The 14,305-nt window shown below is 31.2% G+C and overlaps 4 protein-coding genes across 4 annotated transcripts; all 4 read right to left on the bottom strand.

Annotated features, from left to right (window-relative positions):
- Positions 1-100: 100 nt before the first annotated feature.
- LOC101203573 (probable WRKY transcription factor 50) lies at positions 101-1,275 on the bottom strand. The gene is made up of 3 exons (XM_004144223.3): positions 941-1,275; positions 526-658; positions 101-348 (listed from the first exon to the last, which is right to left on the bottom strand). The coding sequence occupies exons 1-3, from the start codon at positions 1,146-1,148 to the stop codon at positions 228-230; spliced, it is 462 nt and encodes a 153-aa protein (XP_004144271.1). The 5' UTR covers positions 1,149-1,275; the 3' UTR covers positions 101-227.
- A 4,602-nt stretch (positions 1,276-5,877) lies between these two features.
- Positions 5,878-7,587, bottom strand: LOC101203818 (ankyrin repeat-containing protein ITN1). Its single transcript, XM_004144224.3, has 2 exons — positions 6,981-7,587; positions 5,878-6,416 (listed from the first exon to the last, which is right to left on the bottom strand). Exons 1-2 carry the CDS (start codon positions 7,530-7,532, stop codon positions 5,946-5,948), a joined length of 1,023 nt encoding a protein of 340 aa, XP_004144272.1. The 5' UTR covers positions 7,533-7,587; the 3' UTR covers positions 5,878-5,945.
- A 3,980-nt stretch (positions 7,588-11,567) lies between these two features.
- LOC105435852 lies at positions 11,568-12,420 on the bottom strand. The gene has a single exon (XM_011659071.2). The coding sequence runs from the start codon at positions 12,171-12,173 to the stop codon at positions 11,595-11,597; it is 579 nt and encodes a 192-aa protein (XP_011657373.1). The 5' UTR covers positions 12,174-12,420; the 3' UTR covers positions 11,568-11,594.
- Positions 12,421-13,215: 795 nt separating this feature from the next.
- Positions 13,216-14,305, bottom strand: LOC101208403. The gene is made up of 2 exons (XM_004144156.3): positions 13,910-14,305; positions 13,216-13,778 (listed from the first exon to the last, which is right to left on the bottom strand). The coding sequence occupies exons 1-2, from the start codon at positions 14,036-14,038 to the stop codon at positions 13,353-13,355; spliced, it is 555 nt and encodes a 184-aa protein (XP_004144204.1). The 5' UTR covers positions 14,039-14,305; the 3' UTR covers positions 13,216-13,352.

The raw sequence follows: 14,305 nt of genomic DNA, 5'->3' as shown, positions 1-14,305 counted from the left end.
AATCTCGATCTCGTGACTTTGAGTCTGATTCCTACCGGTGATTTCGTTCACCCATTTGATCTGTATCAATATAAATTCGATAAAAAATCTGTCATCAATATATGTAACAGTGACAATGATGCTGTTTGGTATTATCAACCTATTAATTTTCTTACTGTTTCAATTTCCCCACGCTAAATCCAAATTTCTTATTAAACATTGAAAGTTTTTATGTAAAAATAAACAAATCAAGAGCTTTCATGAGTATGAACACCCTCATACGTCGTTATCACGTATTTTGGATCCTCTCGATCTCTTTCGACTCTCTTCTTCACTGGGCAGCCTTCGACTGAGCATTTGTAGTAGTTCCTGCATTTAACAGATGGTTGGTTGAGCCAATTCAGATTAACAATTAACACAAACAGACCTGTTTTCATTGGGTTTCTTGATCATCTTTGGTTTAATGTTTCTAGGATTGTAACATTTTATCTTAGGACAAAATTTAATGCTAAATTAAGAACATTACTAGTCCTTTTGTTTTCTTACCTTGGATTTGGGCTGTTCTTCACCATCTTCTTCCCATATTTCCTCCACTTGAAACCATCATCCAAAATCTCAACTTCTGATTTTGTCTTGAATGCAAATCTTTCTCTAATTTCCCTCTCTCTCCCATAGTCTCCTACAAACACCATTCAAGATCATACACGAGGTGAGATCACAACCTCAAAAGAGATAATATATTTAGCTACTCATTGGCGATCTCATCAAGTTTTTGACAAGTAGGAGAGAGAAATGCAAAAAGGGGAGAGGTAAAAGAGATATTAGTACCACTGCTTCTAGAAATATAAATAGCAGTACAATCTTTAATGGTGGCTAGCAAGAAGATTCCACCTGACTGATACAGAACCCAAAGATATAAAAACTCACAAATGCTAAAATGTAATAAGAGTTATGTGCTTACTGCTGCTAGGCTCTCCTTGCTGAATGGTGTTCCCAACAAACTCATCAACCTCCCCCTCTTGATAAACTGGGTACATCACCGAGTCAGTCAGAGACGAAGAGTTTTCATTCAGCCACCCATCAAACATCCAATCCGTAAACTCGAACCCGGGCTGCTCGGAAAGATCACTCTCCGACGTAGTGAGGTGCTGGTTACTATTGTAAGACATGTAAACACTTCTTGGTTTTGAAATTGAAATTAAAAAAAAAAAATGTTATGGTAGAACAGAGAGGAGCAAAAATATGAAGTGAGTTTAGGTTGACAGGCAGTTTCCCACTGACCTTCCTCCAAACTTAGGAAGCTTCAAAGCTAATGCTTAAAATAATGAAAGATGAAGAGACCTTCAAGTGTAGAATATGAAATCTGTGGGGTATGCCATAACAGATGACTTTGAGTAGACTTTTGCAACTATAGATATGTGTTCATTTCACTTCAACATTATTATCGTTCTCAAAACCCAACCCCTTCATTGGGCAATCCATATTGATTCAATTCAACCTACGACTAAATCAAATAGCTTACAAATTCGTTTCGACCATCTCTATTTGTCGAAGATATATATCTTAAGTAATTGACGGTCTAGTTGACATAAAGTTTACGTTTTTGTAGAAAACATATTTTACACAATATGGTAATTGAATAATTTGTTAGGACATGGATATAATAGTGCACCGTGTGACATGATTTATGAATTGTACGAATCATTCAATATATAATACAAGATTTGACATGCTTGAATTTAAGACGTATTTATAAAGACTTTTCAAACCTTCTAAAACAATTTTTTTAAGTACTTGAAGAGTTATTTTAGATAGACCTTCAAATTATTTGCATTTCAAACCCCTTTTCTTTTTTATCGAATTTTCAAAGAGCGAAACGTTTTTCTTTTGGTCTTTGAAAGCAACCACTCTTAATGTTTCTATACCTTCAAAGTCCCACAAAAAAATCAACACAAACCCAAAGCTCTTGGAATTGTGAAAATCCAGCTCCAATCTTTATAAACAAGAAGCCAACAACCTTCGTATTTGTATATAAACTCTTATCATGCATTTGTGTATATAGAAATGTGAAACCATTTTCAACTCCATAAAATTCTGAATAAGTAACCCTAAACTATTAATTTTTGAAACGCAAAAGATATAATTATTATTAATTTCCAACCTAGCTAGTTGTTAGGTCGTGATGTTTCATATATATGGTCAAAATCATATACATGCATGAAATTATATTATCATTTCATTGTATCACTTCATGATCCGAGTAATAGTCGTTGTAACGAGAAAAAAGAACATGACTTTTCATTCAAACATATCTAAACCATCACAATGGAAATACCACTTTATTGCAATAATCATTTTGACCTAAATAGTTTTCTTTTTTTCAATAGTTTCAATCCTTTTGCCATCCCTAAGAAATTTCATAGCTTTGACCAAAAACTCTTTTATCTTCATTTTCAAGAATTCCTTCCCATCACATTTAAAAGTGTGATTGGGTTCTTACTTATATGTACGTTATTGTGTTGACCACTTGTTCCTTAGTCTACTATCTCTCTATTAAAAAATCTAAACATTGTTAGAGGGGTGAGAACGCGTTTAGGATTTAAAGTTTAGGGTTTAGGGATTAATTGAAGGAAAGTAAATAGTATCATGCATCGCATAATGTCTAAAAATGAGTTTTATAAAACCACAAACTAATTATTGATGATATCTTTTCCTTTGAATACTTATTTAAAAGATCAAAATTAAATTAAAGACGTGTTAAATAAAAAATGGATGTGTTTATTAATTAATTGAGAACACAAGTTTGAAATAAAATTATTTCTAAGGAATAGTGTTTATTTCGAAAACGTTATTAAAAATAAAAATTGACATTTGTGGAACAGTTAGTGTTAGATGATAATATAAAGTTTCATGAGCCCATCACAAAACTATACGAAGGTAAACTAAATACATAATGTTATAACATTATACTTTAATTTTCAACTATGATTACAACAACAGTTATTTATATCATGACTTTCGACTTATAAAATATTTTTAAACAGTTTTGATTTTCTTTTCTTTTTTAACAAATTTTTGGGTAGAGAAATTTTACCTCTAAACTTGACAAAATGTCCGTTAAACTATACTTATTCTATCGTAGGCTTGAAATTCAAAATCTTTAAGAAAACTAAACATTTTTTAAAAAATAAACAAAAATATTTAGAAAATATAACAATAATTTAAAATTTAAGATATTTATGAGATAGAAATCTATTTCAAAAATAGAAAAAATCAACAAACCATTTAAACAAAACTACTTAAAACAAAATTCATTCCACTTATTTTATTTTTATGAAGGAATAGTTATAAATTTAGTAATTAAATTCAAAATAATTAAGTGTATAACAACATTTTAAAAAATTTGTAAATATAGTAAAATTTATCAAATTATATCAATGATACAAGTCTATCATCGATAGACTATGTTGTATATATTAGTCTTTCACTGATAGGTCATATGAGTCTATCAACGATACAAGTCTATCATCGATATGTTTACTATATTTGTAATTTTTTTTAAATATTACTATATTCTTAATTATTATTCCTCAAATTGCCATCGATTACAATTATCTTTGCCAAATATTTTATTTTTGATCATTTTTAGGGTTTATTATTTTAATTTGTATTAAGTTGAAATCATTTAATTTTCATTTTCTAAAATCATATAATCTAAATTCTAATTTTCTTCGTTATTAATAGAAAAAGAAAACTATTAAAAAGTGAAATTCATATTATATCCCTAAAAAGAAAATAATAATAATAATAATAACAATAATAAGAAAAGTCATAGTGAATGGAAGAGGAGATCCCACCATTCAAATTTTGGTTTAATTTCCTTTCAATTTGCTTTGAAAAAGAATTAAAAAAAAATCCTCCACCGGCGGACTGAGAACGGGAATCAAACGGTGGATGAGCTTACGTCATCTTGCTCACGTATTCTACCACGTGGGCTTCTATCACTGCGCCACCTCTATTGTCCATCGTTGCAGCTTTTCCACCCCTCTCTTTCTTTTATATTTTGTTTTATTTTGATCTTTAAACTTTTGAAGTGTTTGTTATTTAATTCTCGTTCCTTGGTTACGTCTTAGTGAGGAGAATTTGCTAGTCTGAGAGGTCTCACTTTCTTTATTTACTTAATTTATTATCTTTCCATTTAGATTTGGTTGTTGGAATTCTGAACGGGTTGATTCTGATTGTTCCCATTTTCTCGAGCTGATTGAATTTTGTGCTCTTGTTCCGTGGCTGGTTGAAAAAGGAAAAGTGTCGTTGGTGAGTTCACATATATAAAGTGCTTACTCTCAATCTTTTTTTATTTTAATTTTGTGATTTATCGTAAGATTATTTATTAATATTTATAAAAGGACTATTTGTGGAGTTGGGAGTGAATATTATTATTGATAATGGAAATATGGGTGTAATTTTGAAATTAGAATGTACGTTTCAATTGGTGGTAAAGAAGACGAAGACCCATGACTTTCAACAAAACTACTTTATGCTAAATGGGGAATTCAAAAACCATCATTAGTTATCCCAACTCATCACATTAAACAAATAACTCTCCCAATTAATTCCCCCATTAGATATTATAATCTCTTTTTTTTTTTCTTTCTTTCTTTCTTTAGTCAAAAAGTTATCTTAGACCAACTCTCCTGTTCAAGACTTTTATATTTTAATCACTCTTGTGATCTTTTCTTTGAAAGAAACCCATTTCTAAAACTAAATATTGGAATGTTTTTGTACGGATATGAGTCATATGTGAGACCCCATGTTCCTTTGAGTGCATTATTGTTGAATTAAATGTTGTCATTCCATAAAGTTAAAAAACTAATTTAAAAAATTTGAGTCTAGTCTAAACTATATAAGTTTAGTTCAACTTGATAGTTTTAAAATTTCAGATTGACACGTTGTTTCACTTGTATTTTAGAAATAAGGATGTACAACGTTTTGCTTGCTTCGTCAATTTTTTCTCTCACAATTTGTTTACTTTTATTCTCAATCATGTTTAACTTTTTATTTTAAAAAATTCTTGAGAATAAAATGAATATTAAAAAAGTCCTTTACTTTCAGTATAGAAATATATCTATCACAGACTAAAAAAAAATAATTAGTCTCGTTTAAACGATTAGGTAGAGAAATATATCTATCACATAAGATATTTCAAGATAGTTTAGATCAAGGATATCTTTTTCAAATCAAAATATAGTAAGTATTGCTTATTTTAATAAAGTGGGAATGACGAGAGTACTACAAAAGTGTCAACCTAGCTAGTGGAGACGTTCAAGATCACACAATATATATCTTTTTTTTTAAAAAAAATAAAGTACCTCTCAATACACAAAGCTTCTCTAATTATAGCTTGATCTTCAACCACGCTCTATCACACTGAGCTAGGTAATACAAAACCACACTTAAAAAAGAAATACAATAACCTATTTCAAATGGTACGTTTAACACAATAATCATTGTTGATGCCTAAATTTGGTACCACTGACTAAAACCCCACTGTATGTTAACATGATCATGCAAATTAAGCAATAAGTTAACATCAGTGTAAATGCTTAGTCATTGATACTTAGCTTCGACGATAGAAAGCTAATTAAGGTAAAGAATTCAGAGTATTTTTCAACTAACTTCAAATGTGTTACGAGTCTTAAAGTGAGAGGAAAGGAGAGACCAATGGAAACTGTCAACTACCTCTTTACTATTGTATTCTTTACCTTTATTAGCTCTCCCAAATCGTTATTGACTTTATAGTGTGCATGCCATTGCCTATGCAACCATACACTTGTGTTAAGATTTAATTTAATTGTTTTCTTTTCCAATATGTTACGAATTCACTAATGGTACCATAAATTCAAGTATCATGCACGTACCTCTATTTAGGCAACATAAAAAGTAGTAATAATTCAATGTTAAGTTAATTAAGACAAACACATAATTGCAATCAAATATGCCACAGCCATGCCTCCAATGGACAAGATCTTTGCAAGCCAAAGAAATCTCAAGAAAAGAGGAATGGTGGAGGGATAATCACTAACGAGCAAAAATAATTCAATAATGGAGAACACAAAACTGAAAGTGATGGAAGAAACGAAGGCCACGAATCGATGAGGGTGTATCGTCGATTTTTCTGCATCCTTCCATAAGCCATTAGGAGGGTTGATGGCAGCCTGAAATGCCATCGTCGCCACTACCGACGCCACCACCATTAGTGCCTCTCTCTGTCTCATCTTCTGCTGCTTGCTGAAGCTATTTTTCCTGTCAAAATGGCTGGTGGGCGATGGCACTATGGCGCCGGGTACCTCCCCTGTGGTCGAGGCGTTTTCTTCTTTGTTGCTCTGGAACAGGTCATTTAGTTCCATTCCATTTGTGTTCACCAAAAATTTTATCGTCTGCATTCATATATTTGAAGTCTTATATGCACTACTTAACCATGAATCTTATATAGATGATCATCTTTCTAAAGTGGGATTCTTATTATTCCTAACCCACATCTAACTTTTGAAGTTTATAGTAATATTCAACTCTAATAAGAGCAATGATTTGGAATTATGATAATATTTTAGTAGACTATATTGGGAATGCACCAAGATAGAGGTATGCATGGAAGGAAAAACCTAATTAAGTTTTTCTTCTTCAATAACAGTGAAGGAGCAATTCCAACATAGTTACATTCGTTTCCATTTTTAAAAGATCAATAATAACTAATGAAAGGGACATTGTTAAAGACATACCAATGGTATATCACAATCATACCATACTAAAAGTTTGTTTAAATCATACAATCCCTTCCTAAACTTAATTTTAGTTTGTTTAATTCCTAGCTATATGATTATAAACCAATATTTTAGCAAAATCTATCTAATGTTTAAGAACTATTTAAAAACATTTTTTCAATAATAAGAAAGAAAAAGAAAAGAAGACACATTGTCAATACAATTTATACGATTATGTACCTCAGTCTGTTTGTTAGAGACAGCTAATTGAAGTATAGAGCATCCAAAATCATCCTTTTCATTAATAAAACCTACAGCATCAACAACCAACACCTTCAAAGCTTCCAACTGGTTGTTCTTCACACACAAATGCAAGGCGTTTCCCCCACCGTCGACAACCGTTCGAGCTCGAGCAGCATCCGGCCTTTCACGAACGAGCTCTTTCAAGACATCAACATGGCCATTTATGGCAGCAAGTTGAAGAGGATTCCAGCCATCTGCATTGCGAAACAAACACGTATGAGAGTCGACTTGCAGCAAAAGCCTCACTATTTCGACATGGCCCTCTGCAGCTGCTAAGTGAAGGGGGCATGATCCCTTTGAGTCCAACACTCGAGTCAGGTGAGGCTTCTGTTGAAGAATCCGGTCAGGGAAATTGGCGAAATCGTGAGGCGGTGGATTATCGGGTCCGACTGTATCGATAAGACGAAGGGATTGTTGAAGCAGTTCTATTATCTTTTCTAGGTTGCCTGACATTGCTGCTTCTTGAAGCTTGTTTTCTAAGGTTGCCATTCTTTATTTGTTGTGTGTTCAACCTTTTTACTTCCACTACATTTCGGATGGTGTGGTTTTATAGCTCTGAATTCAATTGGCAACCATGTGTAAAAGATTAAAAAGAAACCTTTCTCTAATGGTATCTTTTTATATCTAAGTTATTGGGGTTCTTTTTAAAAAAAGTTATTTATCTTACAATAGAAAACTGCTTTAGAATTTTTGATACGTTGGAATAAATAAAATAAAAAAAAATGTAAGAATTGAAAAAAGTAACATTTCATAGATAAATAAAACTTTTTTGAGTCACAATGAACCACTCTTTGCAAAGAAGCAATTTTGGGACACAAAAAATGGTGTGTGACTTTTGTGAAAAAGTTGCCTTCCCTTGGCTTTGCGTGCCTTTGAGGTTATCAGTAGACGAGTAATACTTATATGCACCCGACTTTTTAATTACGAAGAGAAAATATAATTAAATTTAAATATTTTTAAAAGTTGATGTGACTGAACAAAGATAAGTGTAACTCGACCAACATAAATTTAGATGTTTAGAATAAATATTTGAAAATTTTAAATTATAAAACTTTGATGCTCGCTACTTTTTTTTTTCATATTGTAAATTATAGTAGAAATGTTAAAAATATTTATAAAATATAGTAAAATTTTATATTTTATTCGTGATAAACTTTGTCCATATATAACTATTTCGGTTGATTTTATTCTCACAAACACATTTAAAGAAAAATAAATTTTTAGTTTAATTAATAGAGTTTTGAATACCACAAAACCAAATTAGTGGAATTATGTCCATATTATTAAAAAAATTAAAAAGGAAAAAAAAAGGATTCTTTGCAAAGAAGTATTCTTTTAGGAATTCATATTTTTAATAAAGACTATAATAGTCTCTTGCATTATTTACAATATGTTTGCCTTTTTACACTCTCCTTTTTCTTTTTCTTCTTAAATAATTTATATATTTACATTATTATTCCTTATTTAAGGAAAAAATGTATAAATAAAGGAACTAATAATCAAATTAATGAGGTAAAAGCAAACTCTATTAAGCATAATACCACTTTGACCCAATAGTGACTTAGGCAATAATGGACACATTAGAGCGGGTATTGTTCATAGCATCACACGATCAAGCATTCGTCGTAGTTCTCGTCCATTCTCAAATAAAATAATTTGTGAATTTATCTAATTTTTTATACCACTTTTATTAATAGAGTTTGGTTTAAATTCACTAGTATTTAAAGAATATTTTAGGGATTGACAAATTTCTAGTGATAATGAATGGTGTATGATGGTATTTTTGTAATATTAGAAAATTAATTTTCATTCACTTTTCATATAATTATGTCAACTATATATATATAGAAAGGTGCCCAAATTCAGAATTTGGAAAATGTTGTAACGAACACTCCATTAAATTTTGAAGTCCAAAAACCTAAGAAAAGTACTTTTTTTGTCGACCAATAATTTTGTTCCTTTTTGCAAGAAATCTAGTTATTCGTTCGAACACAGTTGCATTCTAAAGTTCAACTTTTAGTTTGTAATTTATTGAGATATCTAGATGCATATTATTGAAAATTATGTCTTCGAATACTCTTTCAATCCGGTAGAGGCAAAAGAATAATTAAGTGTATCACTTAACAAATAAAGTACCAAACCAAATTTAGTTATTAGACATCTATTACCTTCTACAACTAACATTGAAAATTTTGAGCCTTTTTGTGACTTTAATGGAGTTTTTGGATGTTTTCTACAAGTTGAAGATAACTTTTGTTACATTTGCAGTTGATTTAAGCTTTGCTACTTTTATAATATTTGGTTGCTTTATATGCAATGATCATATGTCTTTGGTTAAAATTTACCATGTTTCCTTCCATTTTTTTTCAAAGAAACACTTGAGTTATTAGCTAAATTCTAAAAATAAAATAATCTAACTTCTTAAAACATCAATCAACAAAAAAACATAGAAACTTAAGTGAAGGCAATAGCATTTATAAGTTAAATTTAAAAAAAATGAAAAACTCAAATAGATATTAAAGCTAGGGAATATTCTAATTTTTAAGAAACCCTGAATAATTACCAAGTATAGTGACTAATAAATTTGCACAAAACAATTACAAATTGTAATGTACTTTCAATTGGTGGCGTTGGAAGATTTAAGGCATAGTATATAGCAACATTAAGTTCTCGTTAACAACGTTACAATGAGGACAACATAAGATCATATACAATACCATATGATTAAAAAAGTTATATTTTATACTTTTTTTTATAGTCAAAGAAGTATAGCTATAAGGCACACTCTGATTGAACAAACAATACAAACAACCTAAGAGACTCGATATGCAACCACATTTGCTCTATGAATACAAAGTCTCAAAGGGGAGTGATTCACTTGGGCCATCTGGATGGAAATTAAATGAATAGAAGACTCTTCAACAACAACGACCATGACTTCTTCTATTAGCTTTTGGGAGAATATATGCAAGCAGCTCACTGATTTTGGTCTTAAATAAACAAGCTTTTCAAAAGTTATTCTCCTACATCTATTGCTTTAAATATTAATGTTTTTAGTTAACTCTTTATTTGTGGTTTATCTCTAGCCAACTTGTAATGGACCTGAACTTTGTATTCTCTATATTTTATTGAATATATCTTTGAGGATGATAAAAGTGCTAAGAAGGTGTTCTTCTAGTGGGATTGCTTGGAGGTGCACCTACTAACACTGTAAGTATCATTTTCTGAAAAATAAATTAAAGGAGTTTCTAAGTTAATATATAAATATAATCAACTAATTAATAGTACAATTTTCTGCATTTTTTAGGGAGGGAGATGATTTAACAAAATACCCACCAAAACCATTGAGATTTTGTAACCAAAATATGCTAAATTAGTTTTGTAAATGGAAAGTGTGTACGTATGACAAAAACAATGAGATAAAGCAAATTAGAATCAAACCTCGAAGAAATTGTATTATGTAACTTTTGGTGACGTGTTGGAGCCCTAGCTATACATTTATATGATTCACTAATAGTATGTTAATTATACGTCAATATGCAACGGAAAAATTACTATAATTTTATTATCTTGAAAGAATAAAGAATACAGTGAGATTTTTATACAAGGGTTGTTCAAGATATTTCAAGCCAAATCAGGATTTATATGCTTATAAAGCAGACAATATATATCATATCATTGTACAATACGATAACAAAGAAATTATGTGAAGGGTCTAGGATCTCTAACGAGATGCAAGTCGTTTCTTTTCGATATATACATAGAAATAGGGAGCGAAACAATACTAAGAACAAGAGTAGTTTTAATTTGAGCATAACAATGACATGAGACATTTGAGCTTCGGGAGGCAAAGCTTTAATGGCGGACCAATAAGCAACAACGATGGCTGATATTCCAGACCCCATTGTGAAGTAAATAAAACTCTTAGAAACCGACCAACTTTTTTAGAAAACTTACCCAACAGCACTATAAACTGCATCGCTGATCATGCGAAACAAACCGTAACGTCGCTCATGAAACTGATGAATAAAGAAGGAGATTTCGTAGCCATTATGAATTTGCCTTGTTCGTAGTTCGGGTTGCTGTCGTTCTTGCCATACGCCGCCTGGAGGATTCGTCCCGGCTTGGAAAGCCATGGCTGCAATGAATGTTGTTGCTACCATTAGAAAATCCCTATCCCTTTCTCCTCCTTCATTCTTCTTCTTTCGATTTTCTTTATCCTTAACATTTATAGTTTGATCAGTTTCTATTGGAAGTACTGAGTCATCTGCTACTTCTCTTGACATTGTTAATGGAATTCGGAAATCTTTAATTTGTTTGTGTTGATATATACTTGGTTGTTATTGATGAGAGAGTTTTATATATACTTTGGCTAGCTGTTGGAAGTAATTTAATAATTATTAGTTTATATGCGTGGGTAATAAATTACAAAACACAATTTATGTTTGGACTATTTAATCTATGTTTAGTTTTGGCAAAATATTAAAAATCCTCACAAAAATCAAATTTAAGGACATACAGAAATGAAAACAAAGGATGTGATATAAACATTTAAGAAGATGAAGATTTACTAAAGTATTGTAAATAAATTGAAATGGCAGCCAAACTAATAGGAAATCCCAACATAGTAATAAAAGAAATAACAAAAAGAGTATTTTCCTCTGAGTCAGGTGTGTAAGCTCTAACAGAGCATCCATAAGCAAATCCCATGGAAGAAACGGCCAATCCCATAGTTGAATAAAGAATGAACCTTGAAAATGACCAATTTTTGGCACCAACTGGCCATTTCTTAAGGAACAGAACAGCGAATTGCATTGCTGAAAACACAAAGCAAGCTGTAATTGTTACCAAAAATCCAATGAAATCAGAAGGAGATTTTGTAGCCATTATGGATTTCCCAGCAAAGTACTTTCCCTGTTTATCGTCTTCTTGCCATACGCCACCCGGCGGGTTCGTCCCGATTTGAAATGCTACGGTTGCAATGAATGTCGTTACTACCATTAGGAAATCTGTGTCTTCTCTCATCCAATTATTGTTGTTCATCATCTTGTTCTTCTCATGACCTGTATCGTCTGTTGTGTCTATTGTTATTGCTACTGATTCAGCTCCATTATTGTTCTGTCTTGACATTGTTGGCTTCTTGTTTTCAATAGCTTTTAAATGGATATTTTGCTTTGCAAGTGATGCTTTTCTTATTATAACATAAAGTTGTAATTATAGGGTTTTGGATTTGAATAACGTGTGAATGTGTGAGTGAGGAAGGAAGATGGGAGGAACCATCTTCTTCTTTAGGCAGCCAAGAAAGACTGACTACACCCTCATATTTTCCTCCCCAAAAGTGGACTATTCATATATAAATAAAATGAGAATTTTAAATTTAAAAAGGAAATATAATGTTTGGTAAATGGAAAAAACTAGTTAATTTTCAAAGACCAAAAATAAAAAACGAAATAATTGAATAGAATTATTCTTTTTAATTAGTAAATTATTTCAAATGGATAAACAATTAAAAATATTTATAAAATATATTTTTATTAGTGTGTATGATAGGATAAATTCTAAAATTTTATTATATTTTGTAAATATTTTAGTTCATTGGTCTGTATTTGAAACGAAAATTTTAAAAAATTATTTGAAGTATCATAGGCAAATGGTGTTAGTAAAGACACTGAAAACTTACCATTTTAGGTTACTAATTGGACAGATTATAAGGAACATAGATATTTAATGGAGTTTGAGAAAGTTTGAATATTATTCATTCATTTAGAATCTTGAATGATATATGAGTCAGTCAAGTTGGATGAGATAACATTATTACATATTGCTTTTGCTCAGCAATTTCAGTACGTTGGCCCCATGTGCCTGTACTGTCCTATCAAATCATTTTGCCAACTTGTTGAATAAATTAAGTTTGAAACGAAACAGCATATCCTAAACCGCAGCTGCCAGGAAAATGGTTTCATGAATATCATTGTTTTTTGTTTTAAAAAAGAAGATATGAATTCATGTTTTGTTTAGAACTCAATATAATCTTTGTTATAGTTTCAAATTTTCTCTTTCGTTTCAAAACAATCAATATGTGCCCGGGAATTCAAAAAAAATTAAGTGATTCCCTAATAATATTTGTTAACTAAGTCCACCATACCATGCAAGGGGAGAGTACAGTTAACTATTAGAAACCAAATAACAAATCTCAATTGAAGTTTATTAACTCAAAACTTACAAAAGAAAATTAAACAAATTACATTGATTTTTTTTATGAATTAAAGAAATTAATAGAAGATAAAACCATTAGGAAAATGATATAACTCACAAGAACGTCTTGACTAGGTAGTATAGAAGAATAATTGGGAGACTTATAAGATAGACTCCCAAAATAGACCATATGGTAGCAGTGATCTCAGACATTAGTTTTTCATCAGGTGTCAAAGCTTTAACAGAGGCCCAAAACGAAACAATCATTGGCGCTATTGTACACAGCATCAGTATGTACATAATCATTCTCCTAACTGAATAACTTTTGAGATACCATCTGAATAACATCACACATAACTGGATCAATGAAAATCCAAGACATAGTGTCACTCCCGCCATGAATTTCTTGTATTCCGAAGGTGATTTTGATGCCATTATTGATTTACCTGCAGTAAACCCATTCTTGTCCTCCTGCCATACACTGCCCGGTGGGTTTATTCCTACTTGGAATGCCACGGCTGCGATGAATGTTACGACAACCTGTCGTGAAATTGACAAATAATAAGGTGAGCAAAAGAAAATGAAACAGTAATGAAAGCTCCATCCAACCACTAATAACGGATAGAGGCCAGAGGGAGAAACAAAAAGAGCAGAGAAATTGAAGGACTTACCATTACAAAATCCACATCTCCTGGTTTCATCCAACCACTGTTCTTCTCTTCTCTATCCTTTTTATTTTCACTTGCAGTATCTATAGATACTACTGTTGCCTCTTCATTCTTTGCCCCTGCTTTTGACATTATGATTATATTACTTGTAAAAACTTCTTATGAATTACAATTTACAAAAACCCCTTCTCATATGCTTATATTTATAGGGCAGTGGCTTTATGATTTTGATGAAGTAATGAAGTAATGAAGTCCAATGGAAGATGCCAGGAACTATCTCCTCTTAGCAGCCACAAGACAGTACATAATGCAATGCACCACTCACACATAATTTCCTTTCCCAACTTGAGGATTAATGTATTATATTACAAGTGATATTGGAATAGAAACAAAAGATCA

Source organism: Cucumis sativus, chromosome 6 (assembly GCF_000004075.3).
Source record: "Cucumis sativus cultivar 9930 chromosome 6, Cucumber_9930_V3, whole genome shotgun sequence".
Lineage (NCBI taxonomy): Eukaryota > Viridiplantae > Streptophyta > Magnoliopsida > Cucurbitales > Cucurbitaceae > Cucumis > Cucumis sativus.
The sequence above is the reverse complement of the archived record's forward strand: the minus strand, read 5'-3'. Positions and strand labels throughout refer to the sequence as shown.

Excerpts from the sequence above, each read along its gene's own strand:
- LOC101203573 (XM_004144223.3), bottom strand. The coding sequence starts at position 1,148 with ATGTCTTACAATAGTAACCAGCACCTCACTACGTCGGAGAGTGATCTT. Across the intron at positions 659-940 it reads GCAAGGAGAGCCTAGCAGCA|GAGACTATGGGAGAGAGAGG; the intron begins GTAAGCACATAA and ends TGGTGTTTGTAG. Across the intron at positions 349-525 it reads AAGAACAGCCCAAATCCAAG|GAACTACTACAAATGCTCAG; the intron begins GTAAGAAAACAA and ends TGTTAAATGCAG.
- LOC101208403 (XM_004144156.3), bottom strand. The coding sequence starts at position 14,038 with ATGTCAAAAGCAGGGGCAAAGAATGAAGAGGCAACAGTAGTATCTATA. Across the intron at positions 13,779-13,909 it reads GAGATGTGGATTTTGTAATG|GTTGTCGTAACATTCATCGC; the intron begins GTAAGTCCTTCA and ends ATTTCACGACAG.
- LOC101203818 (XM_004144224.3), bottom strand. The coding sequence starts at position 7,532 with ATGGCAACCTTAGAAAACAAGCTTCAAGAAGCAGCAATGTCAGGCAAC. Across the intron at positions 6,417-6,980 it reads TCTCTAACAAACAGACTGAG|ACGATAAAATTTTTGGTGAA; the intron begins GTACATAATCGT and ends ATATGAATGCAG.
- LOC105435852 (XM_011659071.2), bottom strand. The coding sequence starts at position 12,173 with ATGTCAAGACAGAACAATAATGGAGCTGAATCAGTAGCAATAACAATA.